Here is a 16697-nt window from a genome sequence, read left to right as displayed (position 1 = left end):
TGGCAGCCATAAAATCGCTTTGTTACAAGTACAATTTATATAAGAGGAACTCAACTTCGACATCCTGTCAATATAAATCTTGTAGCCATTTGTGTTACTATCTGACCTCCATGATTAGTTAAACATTAGAAGCTTCACGTAAATCATAAGATCCATCGTAACACAAAACACAAATATTCGTCAAATCCATCACACACCACATATTTTCTCCACATCGTGCGGCTCCACAGGTGGGTATGCTAGTTTGACTGTTCATGCACATTTTTCATACAGGAACAATGTCAAAGAAAACCGCCTTACCCAATTTTCCTGCAACTACAGCAGCAGAACGACAAGCAAAGACAGTAAGTGAGGGTTAGATTTTGGCTGCATTTCCAATCATGTTTTTTCACGTTTTGAACAAAAGAAGACAGCATATTTTAGAAAAAACGATTTGGTTTTCTTTCTTACAGGAATACTTCACCCAAGCAGTTACCATTTGTATCTCAATTACTCACCCTGTGTTACTTTGATTTTGTGAAGATTTGTTTTTCTTGCACGCCTCTATGGCGAACGCACAATAAAAAAAAACAGAGAAAAGTCGTAGAAAAGACTATTTGAAGTAAATGGTGACCGCATTTAACAACAGCAAACCTATAATAAACATCTGTTTACAAACTGTCACACAACTTGTGCAGAATAATCCAGGGCGAATGAACCTCACTGTTTAAAACACTAGACTGAGACTGTTGATGCAGAAGTGTTCTCTTCTTAGCGAAGATGCATGTGTTTGGGAAGAAATTCATACAATTGGATAAATGAGACTTGGACTGTACTGTACGTTTGTTAAAAAGGATTTGCTGATATAGTTTTGCAGTTGTTAAACTTTGCCCTCATTACTTCAATTCATTTGGACTTTTCTCTGTTTTTTTTATTTGATTTTTGAAAGGAAAAACAATAACATGCTTCTTATTGGTTAGAGTCTTGGTCAGAATGTATTTTGAGGATCAGGGGAGTGTACTAATTAGATAATAAAAGCAGTTAATCATCGTCACATGTGGAGCGAAACATGCTTGTTGTGTGGGCGATTGTGTGCACGTTGTCCACCTCTTCTGAGTGTGCCCGTTGGACTGCTGGTCGGTCGGCAGCTCGATGATGAGAACGCAGGACTGAGCGTGCTCAAAGCCCTCCTTGTTGTTGGGCGTCTTTGGGGAGCACTGGGTGTCCAACATAAAGACCTGGGACACAAAGAGGACAACAGTGTACTGTAGTTAATTGGAAATGTTTGCATATTGAAGTTTTGTTAAATTTGAGATTAATGTTGTCATTCTCCTGGTTTCAGTCATTTAAAAAATATTTTTTAAAAAGTCCCCAAAGCTTTTTGCTGGCTGGTAAGAGCGAGATACTGAATGAAGCTCAGATAAGGATACTTAGACATAATTACACCCGTAGGAGGCGTCTTTGAACACACTGTTGTTTTGTCTGTAGATTCATGACCTCATACGCAAATGTGTGCTTTGTTATATTGAGCTATAAAATAAAACTGACTTGACATTCACTTCTGACTTCTTCGTGGTTAATTCATGAACCTTCCAGCTCATTGTTGTCCGGAGAGCTCATTTATTTCTTGCCAAACTTTCTTTTTATAAGGAGACAACTAAGAATGACATGTACCTTTATGGTTAAAAAACAGCCCAATGAACATGGAAAACCACTTTGTCTGTCCCGGGTTCATATGAAGTACACTTGTCATGGTTAGCACACAGTATTTAAGTCCTGCTGACCTGCTGAGCCATTGCTTTGATCCTCCAGTACTCGGCCTCAGCTGAAGGAGAGTGGGACGGAGCCGCCACCTTCACCTCGCAGGCGTCTCCAGAAAAACTGTCCGAACCGCTATGAAAACATGCGAGAAGGTTCTACAGACAGACACAGAGAGAGAGACATTAACGTTCCTCTTGCATCTCTCTGATGTTTGTACATTGATTCAATAGAGGGTATGTTTTCATTTAATTGGACTAAAATATACTTTCCCTGAATACACAAATGTGGAAAAAAACAAGATGCAAACCAACCGCTGTTATCATGAACTTTATGCATGATGCAAACCCATGCTGACATAACACAATAATACTTCTATAATATATAGCCTTTGGTAAAATTGTGAAAAGCTGGTGAATTCATCAATAAACTGTAAGTGTGCTCAGGAGATTAACAAATCTAGATTTCCACCGTGATGAACTCTTGAAGTATTACACAGTTTACAGCCTTCACATTATATCTGATGTGACCTGGATGCAGTGCTTATAAAAAAAATTCAGCTTTTCTATTGACCCAGTCAAAGGTCACGTGTTGACACGTGTGGAAGCATAAGCTTCATGTTAAAGTCTAAGCTTTATATGAAGGGCTGTCGGTGTCCTATAGACTCTACACATTCTCTTGGATGAGTTTTTTAATTTACATCAGGGTATTTCAGTAAATCTTTCTCCGTTGCAAATCAAGAAGTGCTTTGCTTGTGTGTGTGTATATATATATATATATATATATATATATATATATATATATTCATGCAGCACCTCTTAGAATTAAAAAGGTCTTGACAGAATAACTCATATGTTTGATTGGACACAAAAAAATAAAATAGAAACAATGAATCTCGTCTCTGAATATACAAATGGACATAAACTGGAATTTGAAGAATGGTGGCTTCCCCTCAATAAAAATATGAATAAATAAAAATCAAACATATGTTCCATCTAAAATATTCAGTCCAGTTTTTGTAGAGCAAAATACTAATATCAGAAAAAGTAGAGTACCTAAAGCAACCTCGAAAAGGATTATAAAATATATGATATTTAAAAAAAAACATTTCATCTCATCTTCTTACTAATAGTGAATTATGCCTACATTTAAATAAATCAGTGTAATAAATCTCCCATGACTCTGTGTATTCATACGACGTCTTGACTCTAAGGTTCAGAAACTCCAAGTTAAACCCACCAGGAAAACATCAAGAGCATCATCAAAAAGGAGTAAGAAAAGTAACTAAATTGCTACTTTATGTCTCATTTTAATATTAGGCATGTAATGGTATACACCTACATTTATGTAAAACTGCCCGACATACTACTCAAAGTTACAGTTCATGCAGCTGTAAAAGCATCCAACATGCTACTTGATAACAGGAGCTCTTATATAAAACGGCCATAAGTCCGAAATAAATATGATGTGCCACATAAAACCAAACTGTTAGCCACAACATGCGACACAGTCACAAAGGCTGTTACATAAACAAAATGACTGCATGTCTGTCAATGTGGCTAAGAGCATGTTAAGCTCACACACACACACACACACTCACACACACACATGTGGCTCTAAGCTGTAAAGCTGCTTAGCAGCAGTCAGTCAGCTGCAGGAACACACAACATCCACCAATCTATCCGCTGTGTCACCTCTACTGATCACACTCACACTCACACTCAAACGCACAAGGTTAAGAGTTGTTCCCTGTGTAGCTGAAATGGAACAGCAGGGGTTGGATTCCAGACTCTCTAAAATCTGTGATCTCCCACGGTACTTAAACACAGCAGGTAGTTCCATCATTAACAAATTAACAGTAGAGATACACCGATCCGACTTTTTCAATCCCGATACCTGGGCAGGTATCTTCAAAATTAACAGCATTTACAATTCAAGTGTAAACCTTTCTTTCTTTTAATGCAGCAAAAAAATTGTCAAAACTTTAACAGCGATAACAAATCTAGTATATAAACATATACTTATTATTGTTCAGATAATCAATGAAACCCTGTCAGATACATTCTGCCCATTTAAACACATTCTAAAGGCTCCATTTAGTTTTTCTGCTTATGTCAAGACATTGAAGAACTTTTCCATCTTTTGTGAAATGGTAAAAACATTTTTGTAGAACAACAATGTATCTACTTAAAAGTCAAGTATAAAAAAACAAGTTTTTCGGTTTTGTGAACAAAAATCCAGTGGCAACGAGTTTAATGTTTAACTTTCAGCTGCAGACATCAGACAAGGGAAGCTTTAACATTCTGTTTCTATATTGTGTATATTTGTTAATTTTCTTATTTACGTATACCTCCTTCCCGTTTACATTTGTGTGTGACCATGTGCCCTAGAAGCCCTGTCATGTCTTGGTATCTGCAGGTAGTTGTATCTGTGTGTGTGTGTGTGTGTTTGTGTGTGTGTTTACCTTGACAGGCTCTAATGTAGCAGAGAAGGCGTCCTGCAGAGCACAGCAGGCCAACCTCCACATCTCTTCTGTGAACACTGGACCCACTGTGACCAAAATATACCTGAGAGAGACGGGGAACAATAGAAACAGCAGTGGTTACATTAGAGAGAGGAAAAGTGATCTGAACTCCTACTTTCTAACGCATTGTCCATTGTTTATTATCTGAACATGATGCTGCTGTTATTTTGTATTTTTGTTCATGTAAATCCCACAAAAAATATGACACCTCAAACCTGTTGGTTCCTCCTGAGGATGTACATCTTTAAATATATGTGAGCCATTTTAAGTTTCTCTTTCATTTAAAGGCTCAGTAAGATCCTAAGTAAGATCCTAAAACAGCTGGCCGCTCTAGTTTTCATCAAACTGGAGTAAATAGTGAAATTGCTGGGGACTATTTTCAGTGGTGGATTAATGCACAGACGATTATTTTGACCAGGATTCATTCCTAATTATAAGATGTTGATGATTATACTCTCCTCTCATTTGATGCTCAAGAAGAGAAAATAGAAAATCTATCAATCAATGTGAGTGGTGCTCTTTTTCTTTTTTTTCCAAGGACACCATCTTTGCGTGCCGAATAATGTTAACAAGCAACCGTTATTTCAGCCATCTAATATTGGCAGTTGATGGCTAAAACCTTCTCCTTTTACAGCTGTTTCAGACTAAGTTCATAATTTTGGCCATTAAAACACGCAATTCTAATTTGTGACTTTGATATTATAAAAATGAACTCCAACTCCAATTCAACCCAAGAACACAGAGACAGAGAGACAGAGAGACAGAGAGACAGAGAGACAGAGAGACAGAGAGACAGAGAGACAGAGAGACAGAGATTCCTACATTTAAAGTTTCCATGTGGTTTTCAGTGTGGTGACGGATGTATAATTCACAACGAGGAAGTTAAGTGTCGTCACCTGATGCAGGAGCAGCCGACTCTGGAGATGGTCTCTGCAGGCTCAGACACACAAGCCACAAGAAGCTTGAACAGATCCTTCAACATCAGGTTGATCAGAGACTCGTAACCAATATCTGCAATAAGGGAAGGCAGAGGCACACAGACACACACGCACACACACACCACAACAACAACAACACAAACCATCAGCACATGGGATAGAGATGGAGTGGCCGCAATTTAATTTGACTAAAGAGGAGGGCAGTGGAATAACAAGTCATCAGTCACGCTCTACTTCACTTTGGTGCACAAACACACTTTGTACACAAGCGACAACAATTCATCAGATCTGTGCTGGTGGACCTTCAGTTTAAAATATCTTATCTCTGACGCGTGTTCCTGAGGTTAAAAATGACGACAGACGATGTTTCATCTGACACTTTCAAAATATTTGAGCATCAGGGAGCTTTTGACCTGTTAAGAGGAAGGCTTAGTTTTGGAAACAGTTCTTCAGTGTCGACAAAGTGGCAATTAGCCCGGGGTTTATGTGGAGCAATGTCTGTTTAACTATTTAGTATTTCAAAGACACTGAGCTCTCCTACAATCTTTTACTTGATCCTCCATCAAGGCGATCAATGAAACTACAAGCACTGAATGTTCAAGTGTCAGCTGAGAACTTTAGGAAATGGTGAGGGACGGACTTAAACTTTCATAAACCTGTCTGGATGATTGTTATTCTTTTCGCGACAAACACTTCCTGCTCCAGGTGTGCAACGGAACAAAGTCCTGATTTTAGTGTGTGCAAAATGTGCGAAAGCGATGGGAAAAACCGCTGCGTCTCACCCGAGTGTATGAAGCTGTTGACGTGCTCCACCACCAGCTCGCAGCACAGGCCGATGGCGTGTTTGAAGTTTGCAGCCGCCACATCCCAGTAGGAGTGGTCGCCATGGCTTCGCTGCAGCCACAGTGACATGACGGGAAGCAGCAGCTGGATGACGGAGAAGATGGCGAAGCCCGGACCTGGAGGCAGGAGACACAGTTAGGACTGGAAGGGTAAGTAGGTTTTCTTACTTGGACAATGGACGTTTAAGTGAGCTAAGCCAGCTTGAGATGCTTGTTATGGGTTTTTTTCCCCCGCATCAGTCTGATCTTCAGCATGAGAGGCGCAAGTTCATTTGCATTGAGGTCATGTGACTGATTTGGCCATTCAAGAACATTCCACTGTTTGGTTACCTTGTTTTTGTGTCAAGGATCACTGTCCTCCTTAATTGTCCTAAAAAGTTGGGACTAAGGTATAAAAACGGCAGTTCAAACACACTCAAATCCACACAGGTCTGTGTGTGTGTTACCTGGCACAGTGATGACCTCTCTGAGCAGAGTGAAGAGCAGCTCCAGGGTTGGAGGCTGGTGTTGGCGGGGACAGTTTGACACCGCTGCTGTGAGCTGCTCCAGTAACAAAATCCACACCTGGATCAGACCTGCGGGACGGTAAACACAGCGACACACAGCGAGGGGGTCAGAGAGAGTGTTGGAGGGGGATGAAAAAGTACAAAAGACAGAACAGAAAAATACACCAAAAAGGAAATGAGACAAACACGTGTGTTACCCGTGTCATCATCAAACTCCTGCAGGACACAGTCCATCCCGTCCTCGGTGCTGATTGAGCGCTCCTGTGATCTCATTGGCAGGCTGGCGAGCCGCGCCCCCAAGAACACCGGCTTGGTCTGCATCTTGTAGATCTTTGCCAGCAGCTGTCAATCAAATGCTTCACTATGTCACGTGATCAAATGCGTGCATATATGCTTCTGCTATCTGCAGCTACTCAATGGATATTTGGACTAATAATCTCGACAGTACTGTAGACTATTGAATGTGTTATTTTGTCACTTAGTGGGACCGTTTTGAGAAGAAAAAGTGTTTTTGGTGTAATTTCTTAATGCAACTTTACAAGGCACAAAGGATCAGGAACTTTTACTTTGAAATAATTGTTTTAATGGTGTAACGGCAAAATTTGCTACACTAATTATTTTAAACCCAATAAAAACTGTCCTACCTGTGAACATTTGCGAAGGTAGTCCAGAGCCGGCAGGCAGAGGTCAGTGGAGCTGAAACCCGACGCATGGACACAGTCTCCAATCTCCTTATAGTCCACTTCTCCTAAACGCACAGACAACCACACACACAATAATAACTTGGTACAGAACAAGTGTTACTGTGCAAGCTAAGTCTTTGACTTTTGTATACAATGAAAAATAAGCAGAATTGTAAAAGCTAAAAGTCATGATACTGATTCATTGTTGACAAAAATATAATTTTCTCTGTAAATGGTGTTTAATTGTATGTTGTCGAATGTTAAATTGTAAAATATTATCTGAAATTAAAGCGGATACCTTCGAGAATTGTGCAAGATGAAAATTAGCGGATTTACTTACATAAAAAAACCTTCCCCTCCTGTCATGTACGTATTTAGGACGTGCGTCATGAGCGTCTTACACACAGGAGAATGAAAGAATCCCTAAAGGTGTGTAAAAGTAATGAACTGAAAAAAAAATAGCATGTACAAGTGAGACAAACCTAAGCCTTTGACGAACTTCATGAGGCACATGATGTAGTCAGTGGCAGCGTTGGCAAAAACTTGGATGTTGTCAGTGTTGATGAAAGCCTCGAAGACATCAAACACCGGAGCCTGGGACTTCCCTAGAGGAGAGAACACGAGGTAGGGAGGAAGCGAGGGAAGGGAGAAGAAAGAGGAAAGGAGTTGATGAAGAGAGTAGTGGAGAGGATGGGAGGAAAAAGGAATTGAGGGAAGAGGGAGGGAAGCAATGAAAGAAAGATGAAGAATACATTTGGTTGTTTCTGTCAGATGATAAACTTACTACGGTATTTCTTTTAATAAAATGCGTGTGTATTGGTTTGCAACAGGGCCTGTCAGACGTACCCATGGAGTATTCTCCCAGCAGGTAGTCTTTAGTGTCGGTCTTGCTGCTGTGGACGGTCCTCAGAGCGCTGAACAGAGGCCTCCATCCTGACAGGATCTGAGGAGAACACATCTCCACCAGCTCGCCTATTGACGTTATCACCTGCAGGGAGACGAACCGAGAGACGCGTTGTTAGCTGTGTGGCAAAACAAAGGTGCTACACGCGTGGTTTTAGTGATGGATGTTCGTATGAGTGGACTCTAACCTGGTCCTGGACGTCCTCGTCGCACAGCTCCAGCTGCATGATGTGCTCGAAGGGCCGGAACAGCGCCTCGTTGAAGTGGAAGTGTGGAAGCTCCGCCCAGCTCGTCAGCACCTCCGTCAGAACATCATGGATGAAGGAAACGGCCTTCTGGGACACGTGGCGCTCTTTGTGACATGAAGCCTGGGAGAAGAAAACACTCTTACTGTTTTAGAAACAAGCTTTAACTATACTCTAAACATAGTTGATATTTATTTAGCTCTACTGTGTGCAGCAAAGACTTTGACAAGCGGGAGAAGCTGTTCCACATGAACTAGGTGGTCACAAACACTAAGGCAGTGCAATTTAAAACTGTTTCTAAATACTGTTGAGAAAAGTATTCCATTTATGGACCAAACATAAACAAAAACTTTACATTATAATATTGAAACAGCAACAAAAAATAAAACATTCTGACCTATTTCATATGAAAGCTTCTGAATGATGGACAGTCAATGTGACCCCTGATGAACCCTTTTACATGGCTCTGTGCACACTGCAGCAGCGCTCCCTTTGTTTTTGTTTTTAAAAGGAGGCAGAAGTTGCCTATACCTCCACCAGATGCGGTGCCACAACGCTCCAGGCCCTCATCATGTGGAGCAGAGGTCGGTTCCTGTTCCTGACGATCCTCAGCATGCCCTCGCCCAGACGGAAGAGATGGAGAGCACTGCGCCGGTCCAGCGTGGACTTGGCCTCTCCTACAGACACACGGAGGAGGCGTACAGGCTCTGATCAGGCTTTATGCATGTCCTTATTAACTCTAAAATGAATTTCCTAAATGTGTGGTAATGTAATCCGTTATCCAATGAAGGATTCTGTGTTTGTAAATCTGTAATTAGAAAAAGCATATAGAGCTCTTAAGAATAGTAAAAGATGTAATTAATGTATATGAATTCATTCAATTTATTAGCTAATTTTAACTGCTACAATATAAGTGCATGACCTCATGTAACCCATCCACTCTTTCATCATCCTACTATTCTCTTTAATAAACAGAACCATCCTTGTTTGTTTTTAACAAACTTATTTTTCTCCCTTACTAATATTGAACTGCTCAACACCTTTACATCATCCATCGCTTGTTGTGTCTTTCACTACCAGAAACAACCACCAGGGTTTGAGAGTCAGATGATCTCAAAATGCTTTGAGGCTGGAAGGTTACCAGTGAAGGATATAGTTATGAGTTAGGGAATGCATATTCACTGAAGCAACAAGGTGTGTGTGTGTCTGTGTGTGTCTGTGTGTGTGTGTGTGTGTGTGTGTGTCTGTGTGTGTGAGTGTACCTGGCATTGCCAGTGAATAGTCTCCAGTTTCTGTAACAGAGTCGAACAGCTGAGACTGAGACGCTTTCCTGAGCTGCTGCAAGAAGCCGACAAGACCAACCAGGTTCAGCTTAGTAGCTGCTTCTTCAAACAACCTGGAACACACGTAAAAAAATTACCCCAAATCATAACAATCATTTTAAATGGTTGTTGTTAAAGTGAAGTGAGGTGAAAACACTTTAGTGAATATTCAGAGTGCAGAGGAACAACGTTCTAAGGCCCTTGAAGCTCACTGTTTTTGTGACAGCCCTGTGCAGAGGACTATTTACGATGTTTTGGCACCATGTTCAGCTTGTAAATGTGTTCTGTCCATCTGCTGCAAAAGATCAGAGGGAACATTTTTTTTGCTCCTAAAAGCAGCCTAGATAACTGGTTACATAAGAGATGATCCTTGAAATAAACACAGTTTATTCCCTGCTTGTGCCAAACTTTAATAAGTGCAGAACTATTGGCACGCACACTTATAACACACACACACGTTTGTACTTTCATACCCGTGAGGACTCTAACCTTAATCTAGACCTAATTCTATATTTAATCCTAAAACTCAGTCTCAGGTAGCGCTGTGCTGCTGCTGCCATCTTGTGGTGGTTATGAGCACCAAATGGCAGTGAATTTATCTGCATCATCATGCTGGCTGCTAATTTAGAAAAGTGATAACAAGGAAACAACAGACATTTTGCTTAAACTTAATCAAACTTATTTGATATTGATTACATTATTTTTAACAATGAAAGCTTGGTGGGAAATACCTTGATCTGGTACCCACACTCTTATGTAACATGTTGAAATAAGAAAATATCTTTTAATATCAACATTTAAATGATTAAGAAAAATGACCTAAATTATTGTTGTTTCCTTTTTTGTTTATATGGCTTCACTTTGGCACGGTACTTAAAGTCTTGTCACCTCTGCAAAGTGATGAAACACATTACTATCACTGTTTGATCTTATTTATAATAAATTAGTCGAACAATTTAAAGGAGAAATACACCTAAAACGTAACATTTAATCTAAATAATGTGATGTGATTATAATGTCTGTAATGGGTCTGGAACCAATGATCATTTCCTTTACTTTATGATTGTAGAGATATATATATATATATATATATATATATATATATATATATTATGATATGCGTGCCCTACCTGTCGGCCTGTGTTGACAGCGTACACACAGCCTTGGCAGCGCTGGTCCCAGTCATCAGGCTGCCGATCTTCAGGTCCAGACCTCGGCCTCTGCTGCTCTCCCTCAGCAGCTCCTGGATGGACAGAGGCTGGATGACCGGCTGGCTCAGGCCCATCTCCGAGGCCTCCGGGCTGGGCTCGCAGCTCAGCTCCATCCCCAGGTCCACGCCGACCGCCTGCTGGCTCTGCTGGGTGATGGTGGTCAAAGAGGACGGCTGAAAGGTGCCGTCGCTGAAGTGAGTGTGCTCCAATGAACTGATGTATTCAGTCACCCTGAGAGAGAGAAGGAGAGCCAAAGAGTGAGGGGCAGGAAGAGAATATAACGAGGTAAAGGAGAAGAAACAGAAAAGTAGAATACAAGTTGTATTGTTATACATATTGTATTAGCACTGTATCCGTTTTCTGAAGAACTGTGTTTGAAATCAATCAAAGGGCTTTTTAAAAACATTTAATGTCCCAAATGATATTGCAACTTCCTGAAAATGCAATCCTTCTATTTATGTGGGTAAGTTAAACTAACTTACTAGGTTTTGTATTTTTGGAGCAGTTAATTCTACTTCTTTCAGTTATCCCAAAAGTATTTAGAAGTTCTGTTAAATATAATTGGAAATTGGAAAAGTAATAAAAATGTGTGTGTGTACCTGAAGACATGTGGCCAGCAGTCGTGGTTGTGGCTGCCCATCTCCAGTCCAACGTTCAGGATGGCGTCCATACACAACACATGAGCCGTGTGGAGGCGAACTCCCTGAGGACGACCGATCTGCTCCAAACGCTGTTCAACACGCTGCTTCACTGGACACACACACACACACACACACACACACGTACACATAAATGCATATCCGGATATACTATATAACGTACAGTACACATGTAGGTATTATTCGGCATTCACAAACTTTATTAAACTTAAATGTATGCTGCTTTCTAGCTTTCACTCATTCTCACTCTTCAGGGAATTCTCCACAAATATAAATATGTAAACGTGACCTTTCGAAGAAGCCGTCATTGGAAACAGTTTGAAAAAGGGCAAGCACTACACACACAAAATACTCGGCAGATGATTGGATGAACAATTTGTTAATCGAACTCTTGCCGAAGTGAGTTGAGAAAAGAGCGAAAACATATTTTCCATTGAGGAAAAAGCCTTCAGTGTCATTCTTTGTTCTCTTTTCAATGAAGAAATATTCTCCAGTTCTGATAGAACTGATGCTGTTCTGATAGATATGATGCTGATCTGATAGATATGATGCTGTTCTGATAGATATGATGCTGTTCTGATAGATATGATGCTGTTCTGATAGATGCTGTTCTGATAGATATGATGCTGTTGCAGCATCTACGCAAACCTCTTCAGGAGCCGCCACTGTTGTTTAGAACGAACAGTCGCATATCCGTAAATCCATAATCATTCAAGTCTCTTTTTGCCTGAGCTGTAACCTCTTGATAATTTGTGCAAAGCCGATGCTGCCAACTAAAATTCTGTGTTAATTTAGTCTGTGTGTGTGTGTGTGTGTGTTATGGTGTGTGAGCCTGCATGTGTGTATTCATCACAGTGTGAGCTGCTCTCGGTACCTTGTGTGATGGCGTCGCCCGTCTCTCCCACTTCCTTCTCTTCCTTCTCTTCCTGCACACATGAGGCTGCAGCCATCTGGGCCAAAGCTGAGGCACAGTTGGCAGCCACACCTGAAAAACACATATACACACACACACACACACACACACACACACACACACACACACACACACACACACCCACACACACGATAAGACATTTCACAGATTGATGCACCGTGCGTCTGGGTTTCTTCACCTTTGGGTGTATTTTAATTTTAACTCTCTGTACATAAACTGTACCATCCCTTCCCCCATACTGTCCTCATTAACAGTTGAGGTTGTACACCATGTGTTCATTCATATTCATTAGTGCCTCTGTGCTGATCATTTCAGAGTGTGTTGTAAAAAAAATGTATTTCCCCTGAATTTCTCTCCAAAATCTGCAGTTACCAGTCTGCATGAAAACTTTAACATCTCTTTAACTTGTGAAAGTGTTGAATTTGATTCATGTGAAGCAGAATGAAGCTGAAAAACAATCAGTAAAACGTTCCCTGTATGATTACATTTTGAAATAGATGTTGATAATAATAATAATGTTATTATTATTTCTATTGCACTTTTAAAAACAAAGGCTACAAAGTGCTATTCAAGATATAAATGGCTGACAAACAATGATAAAAAAAACAAGCAAATTCCACTTGAGATGTTAGTTATTTTTTGTAACTTAAGTATTTAATAGAGTAACTATCTTGTCTTATCTATCTTATCTCTTTGTACTGTGTTGTATTAGTTCTTGTATTGAAGCACACAGCGCAGCATACTGTCACAATTAGTTCAGGTTAATTTAATTTCTGTAATAAAAATAGACGTTGACACCATTAAAAGGGCGTCGTCGTGGTCTGTTGGGGAGGACGGGCTCTTAATGTGCAAGTTTGATCCTGTGATTAATTCCAGACAGATGTGATGTGTCAAAACCCCACTGCTGACATTTGCACTTCATCTGTGTGATCGTTAATGTATTTTACCCTGACTTGATGTGCTGCCAATAGGTGTTACTGGATGTTACATAAACGCTCTGTACACTTTCACAGGCGCTCGCAACTATTCTGGTTACGCTGGCTCATCAGGTTGAAGTTGGGTGGCGCTACACTGGGAATCACATGAGGAAACTAAACACACACACACACACTAATAACAACAGGGCTCAATCTCATGACAGCACTACACTCTGGCCCGCTTCACTCCACCAACATTTGTGCATTCATGGGGAAGGTTTGCTATGTATAGGGCCAAACCAACCCGGTGCTGGCTTCTTGTTCATCCACTGCTGCTGGATAATGTAGGAAACATCACACACATTTATGTTGGGTCTCGTCTTTACTCTATTTGACAGTTGCTGCTTTCATGGATCTTTTGCAATTACAGGAAGGCGGTATGTGACAACAGCTGAACGGAAAGGTGTCAAGGTGCGCCTTAGTAATGAGTAATTGATTAGGGATGAGAGGGAAAATTCAATCAAGCACAATCTGTGCTACACCCACACATGCCAATAAACACCTGTGCAGCCGTGTTGGACCTTTGATACGATCTAAGGCACCAAACTAAACATGAACTCGGATTGATCGGAACATTTCACAGTTCAAAAGGAGCCACATCCGGGCAGGTTGATTCAATTTGGAAGCTTTGAGTGATTGTTGCTGGAAATAATTGGTGCAACTGAAAGCACATACGTGCATTTAATTAGACGTAGACTTTTCCAGGTCTTGTGCTGCGTTTGCGTATCTTTTAATTAACATTCAGTAACATCTATTGGCAGCGTATCTGACCTCTCCGTTTATTGAGGGGAAAGAGAACAGAGGATTCCCTGATGAGTGATGCATCTCGTTTTTTCTCATTAATACAGACGCATGAGACAAATGTGTCACCCACCTAGAGCGCAGCTGAGCGCAGCAGCTTTCCGTAGGCCGTCTAAACTCAGACAGATGGTGTCTCTCTCCCTCTGGCTCTGCTCTTTGACTCCCTCCGCTCCCAGGATGAACGCTAGGCCCTTGGAGCTGCCCGCCATGCGGCCCGTCAGCGGCGTGGACAGCACATCGATCAGGTTCTTCCACACGCCGGTGAGGATGAAGCGCGAGAACACGGCGCCTGGAAAAAACAACAAAAAATGCACACAAATGCTCAACTGAGGAAAGTCAAAGAGGAGGGAGACAAAAAACTAGTGTTCATTTTTCCACATCAACAAAGCAGAGCTGTTACTGAGTGTTTGCACAGCAAATGGCTGGACTAACTGATGGACACACACACACACACACACACACACACACACGTTTGGGTAAAACTCATGTCCTAGACCTGCTTTTAAACCATGTTTTAATTTAGTATTTTCTGTGTGTATGTAAATTATTGGCCCTATGGTCACGTTGTGTTTTTTATGTTTGTAATGTGACTTACAGACATTCTGTGACATGTCTGTAAAAAGCGCTTTATTAATACATTTTACTTACTTACACACACACACACACACACACACACACACAGACACACACACACACACACACACACACACAAAACGAGTATTGTCTCCGTCATCAGCTGTGACTCGGCAGCAGTCACCATGGCAATTCTTGCCAATCCTTTGTACTCCAGGGAAACCAGAAGGAGCGCAGGTGGTCCTTGACTCATTTTCTCTCTCTGTGTGTGTTGGCCCTCTCCTCTCTTTTTTCCACTTCACCCTTTTTTGATTTTCTTTCCCCTCCTCATCTTTTTCTTGCTGTTGAACCTTTTTTCTTTCTCAGTGAAGTTACACCGTTTAATATTTTTAATACACGTAGTCACGTTCAACAATGTTTCCTTTTTTTTTTTCTTTCTTTCACAATGTGATGATTTCATTGGATGGACACAATCGGACACAGTTTGAAGTGCAGTAAGTAATGAAATCAAGGTTAAAATCACTTCTCATTTTTCACTAAATATCTTCTAATATATTCAAACTTTTTATATAAATATCCCAAAACAAAAATTGGTGAAGTAATTATTTGTGCAATGTAACAAGCTTCAAATGAACTAATGAATCAGCACATCAGGTTATATTTCACTGTATATATTCCACTGGAGGGTATTTTAATTGGTGATTATATAGACCTACAGTGCAGTAGGACAAAAAACAGCCCACTCTTCGTCTTTTCATGTGTTATGGCTTCGCTCATCCGTGGTGTCCGATTTTCAAGGCACCACAAAAAAAAAAGGTGGGAGCAGTCGACCATGCAGCACTATTGTGGGAAGCGTCACCTTTCAGCACACAGCCAGTGCAGCATTTTAAACTGATTAATACAGTTTCAGGGGCGAGTGAACCGTACTTAATTAGAAGTGTTGAGCTTGGCTGATTTAGCAGCGCTGTGGAAAAGCTCCTCATCTAAACATTACTCCAGAAATACTACAATCATGAAAAATCTTTCAGATTTTACACTTTTCACAGCTGAAGGACAAATAAACCTACATACTATTGTAGCAATACGGAACTAATGAATAATTCACTGTGTAAATCGGTGAATGAATTAATCCATCCGTCATATTTCTGGGGTTTTGGCCACTGACCTGCCATCACAGTGTCACTGTCAGCCTTGTCACAGCTGAGTGGTGATTGGTTGGACGCTCTCCTGATCAGCTGTCCTCCAATCGCACTGCTGCCCAGACCGTCAATATCTGGAGGAGGGGGAGGAGAGGTGAGGAAAGAGGGAAAATAATGAGAAAATAAAAATCAGCGGTCAAGTTGTCAATCGTTGTGATCATTGTAGAGGAGTCTTTTGGCCTGTAGTTCTGTAGAATATTAGTAACAAGGTGTCATTTTAAGGAAATGCGCAAAAATGTCTTTCTTTTTAGACATCGTTGAATCATCTTCAAGGTAAAAAATGTCAATGGTGAAAATCTCCCCCAAGGAAAGGAATGCATTTTTTCATGTCATGATGTTTCCAGGTGTTTGTAGCCCAGAGAGAAAACATCTTAGTATGTTAGGTAATGTGGAGACTAGCCAGACATACGAATGAGTGTGTACCTGTCAGCACGGTGATGAGCGGCAGCTTGTGGTCCTCCGGTGAGCCCCAGTACCCGGCCTCGCCCAGCAGATTGCGCTCTGACACCTGATGGTAGAGCTCCTCGATCCAGTTCTGTGAGAGAACCACAAGGACTCCGCTGCTCTGGATCAGACGCACAAACTCCTTCTGCAAAGAAAACACACAACACACATCAGACTCTATCCTACTCTGCCTTGGTGA

General features: G+C 41.0%; 1 protein-coding gene across 1 annotated transcript in view; it reads right to left on the bottom strand.

Moving 5' to 3' along the window:
- The window catches only part of arfgef3 (ARFGEF family member 3), a gene marked incomplete at its 5' end in the record, with an annotated part of 37273 nt that overhangs the window by 3844 nt on the left and 16732 nt on the right, over window positions 1-16697 (bottom strand). The window contains 19 exons of the mRNA XM_079168502.1: window positions 1087-1217; window positions 1764-1895; window positions 4202-4304; window positions 5158-5272; window positions 5982-6158; window positions 6488-6616; window positions 6745-6889; window positions 7192-7295; window positions 7713-7835; window positions 8077-8218; window positions 8322-8501; window positions 8910-9055; window positions 9641-9774; window positions 10831-11142; window positions 11511-11661; window positions 12445-12555; window positions 14356-14571; window positions 16021-16128; window positions 16478-16643. Of these exons, the coding sequence (XP_079024628.1) occupies window positions 1087-1217; window positions 1764-1895; window positions 4202-4304; window positions 5158-5272; window positions 5982-6158; window positions 6488-6616; window positions 6745-6889; window positions 7192-7295; window positions 7713-7835; window positions 8077-8218; window positions 8322-8501; window positions 8910-9055; window positions 9641-9774; window positions 10831-11142; window positions 11511-11661; window positions 12445-12555; window positions 14356-14571; window positions 16021-16128; window positions 16478-16643 (2825 nt within the window). The remainder of the gene's footprint in view (window positions 1-1086; window positions 1218-1763; window positions 1896-4201; window positions 4305-5157; window positions 5273-5981; window positions 6159-6487; window positions 6617-6744; window positions 6890-7191; window positions 7296-7712; window positions 7836-8076; window positions 8219-8321; window positions 8502-8909; window positions 9056-9640; window positions 9775-10830; window positions 11143-11510; window positions 11662-12444; window positions 12556-14355; window positions 14572-16020; window positions 16129-16477; window positions 16644-16697) is intronic.

The sequence above is a fragment of the Pholis gunnellus genome (assembly GCF_910591455.1).
Source record: "Pholis gunnellus genome assembly, chromosome: 11".
NCBI classification, from domain to species: domain Eukaryota; kingdom Metazoa; phylum Chordata; class Actinopteri; order Perciformes; family Pholidae; genus Pholis; species Pholis gunnellus.
Note: the sequence above shows the minus strand (reverse complement) of the source record. Positions and strands in the feature narration are given on the sequence as shown.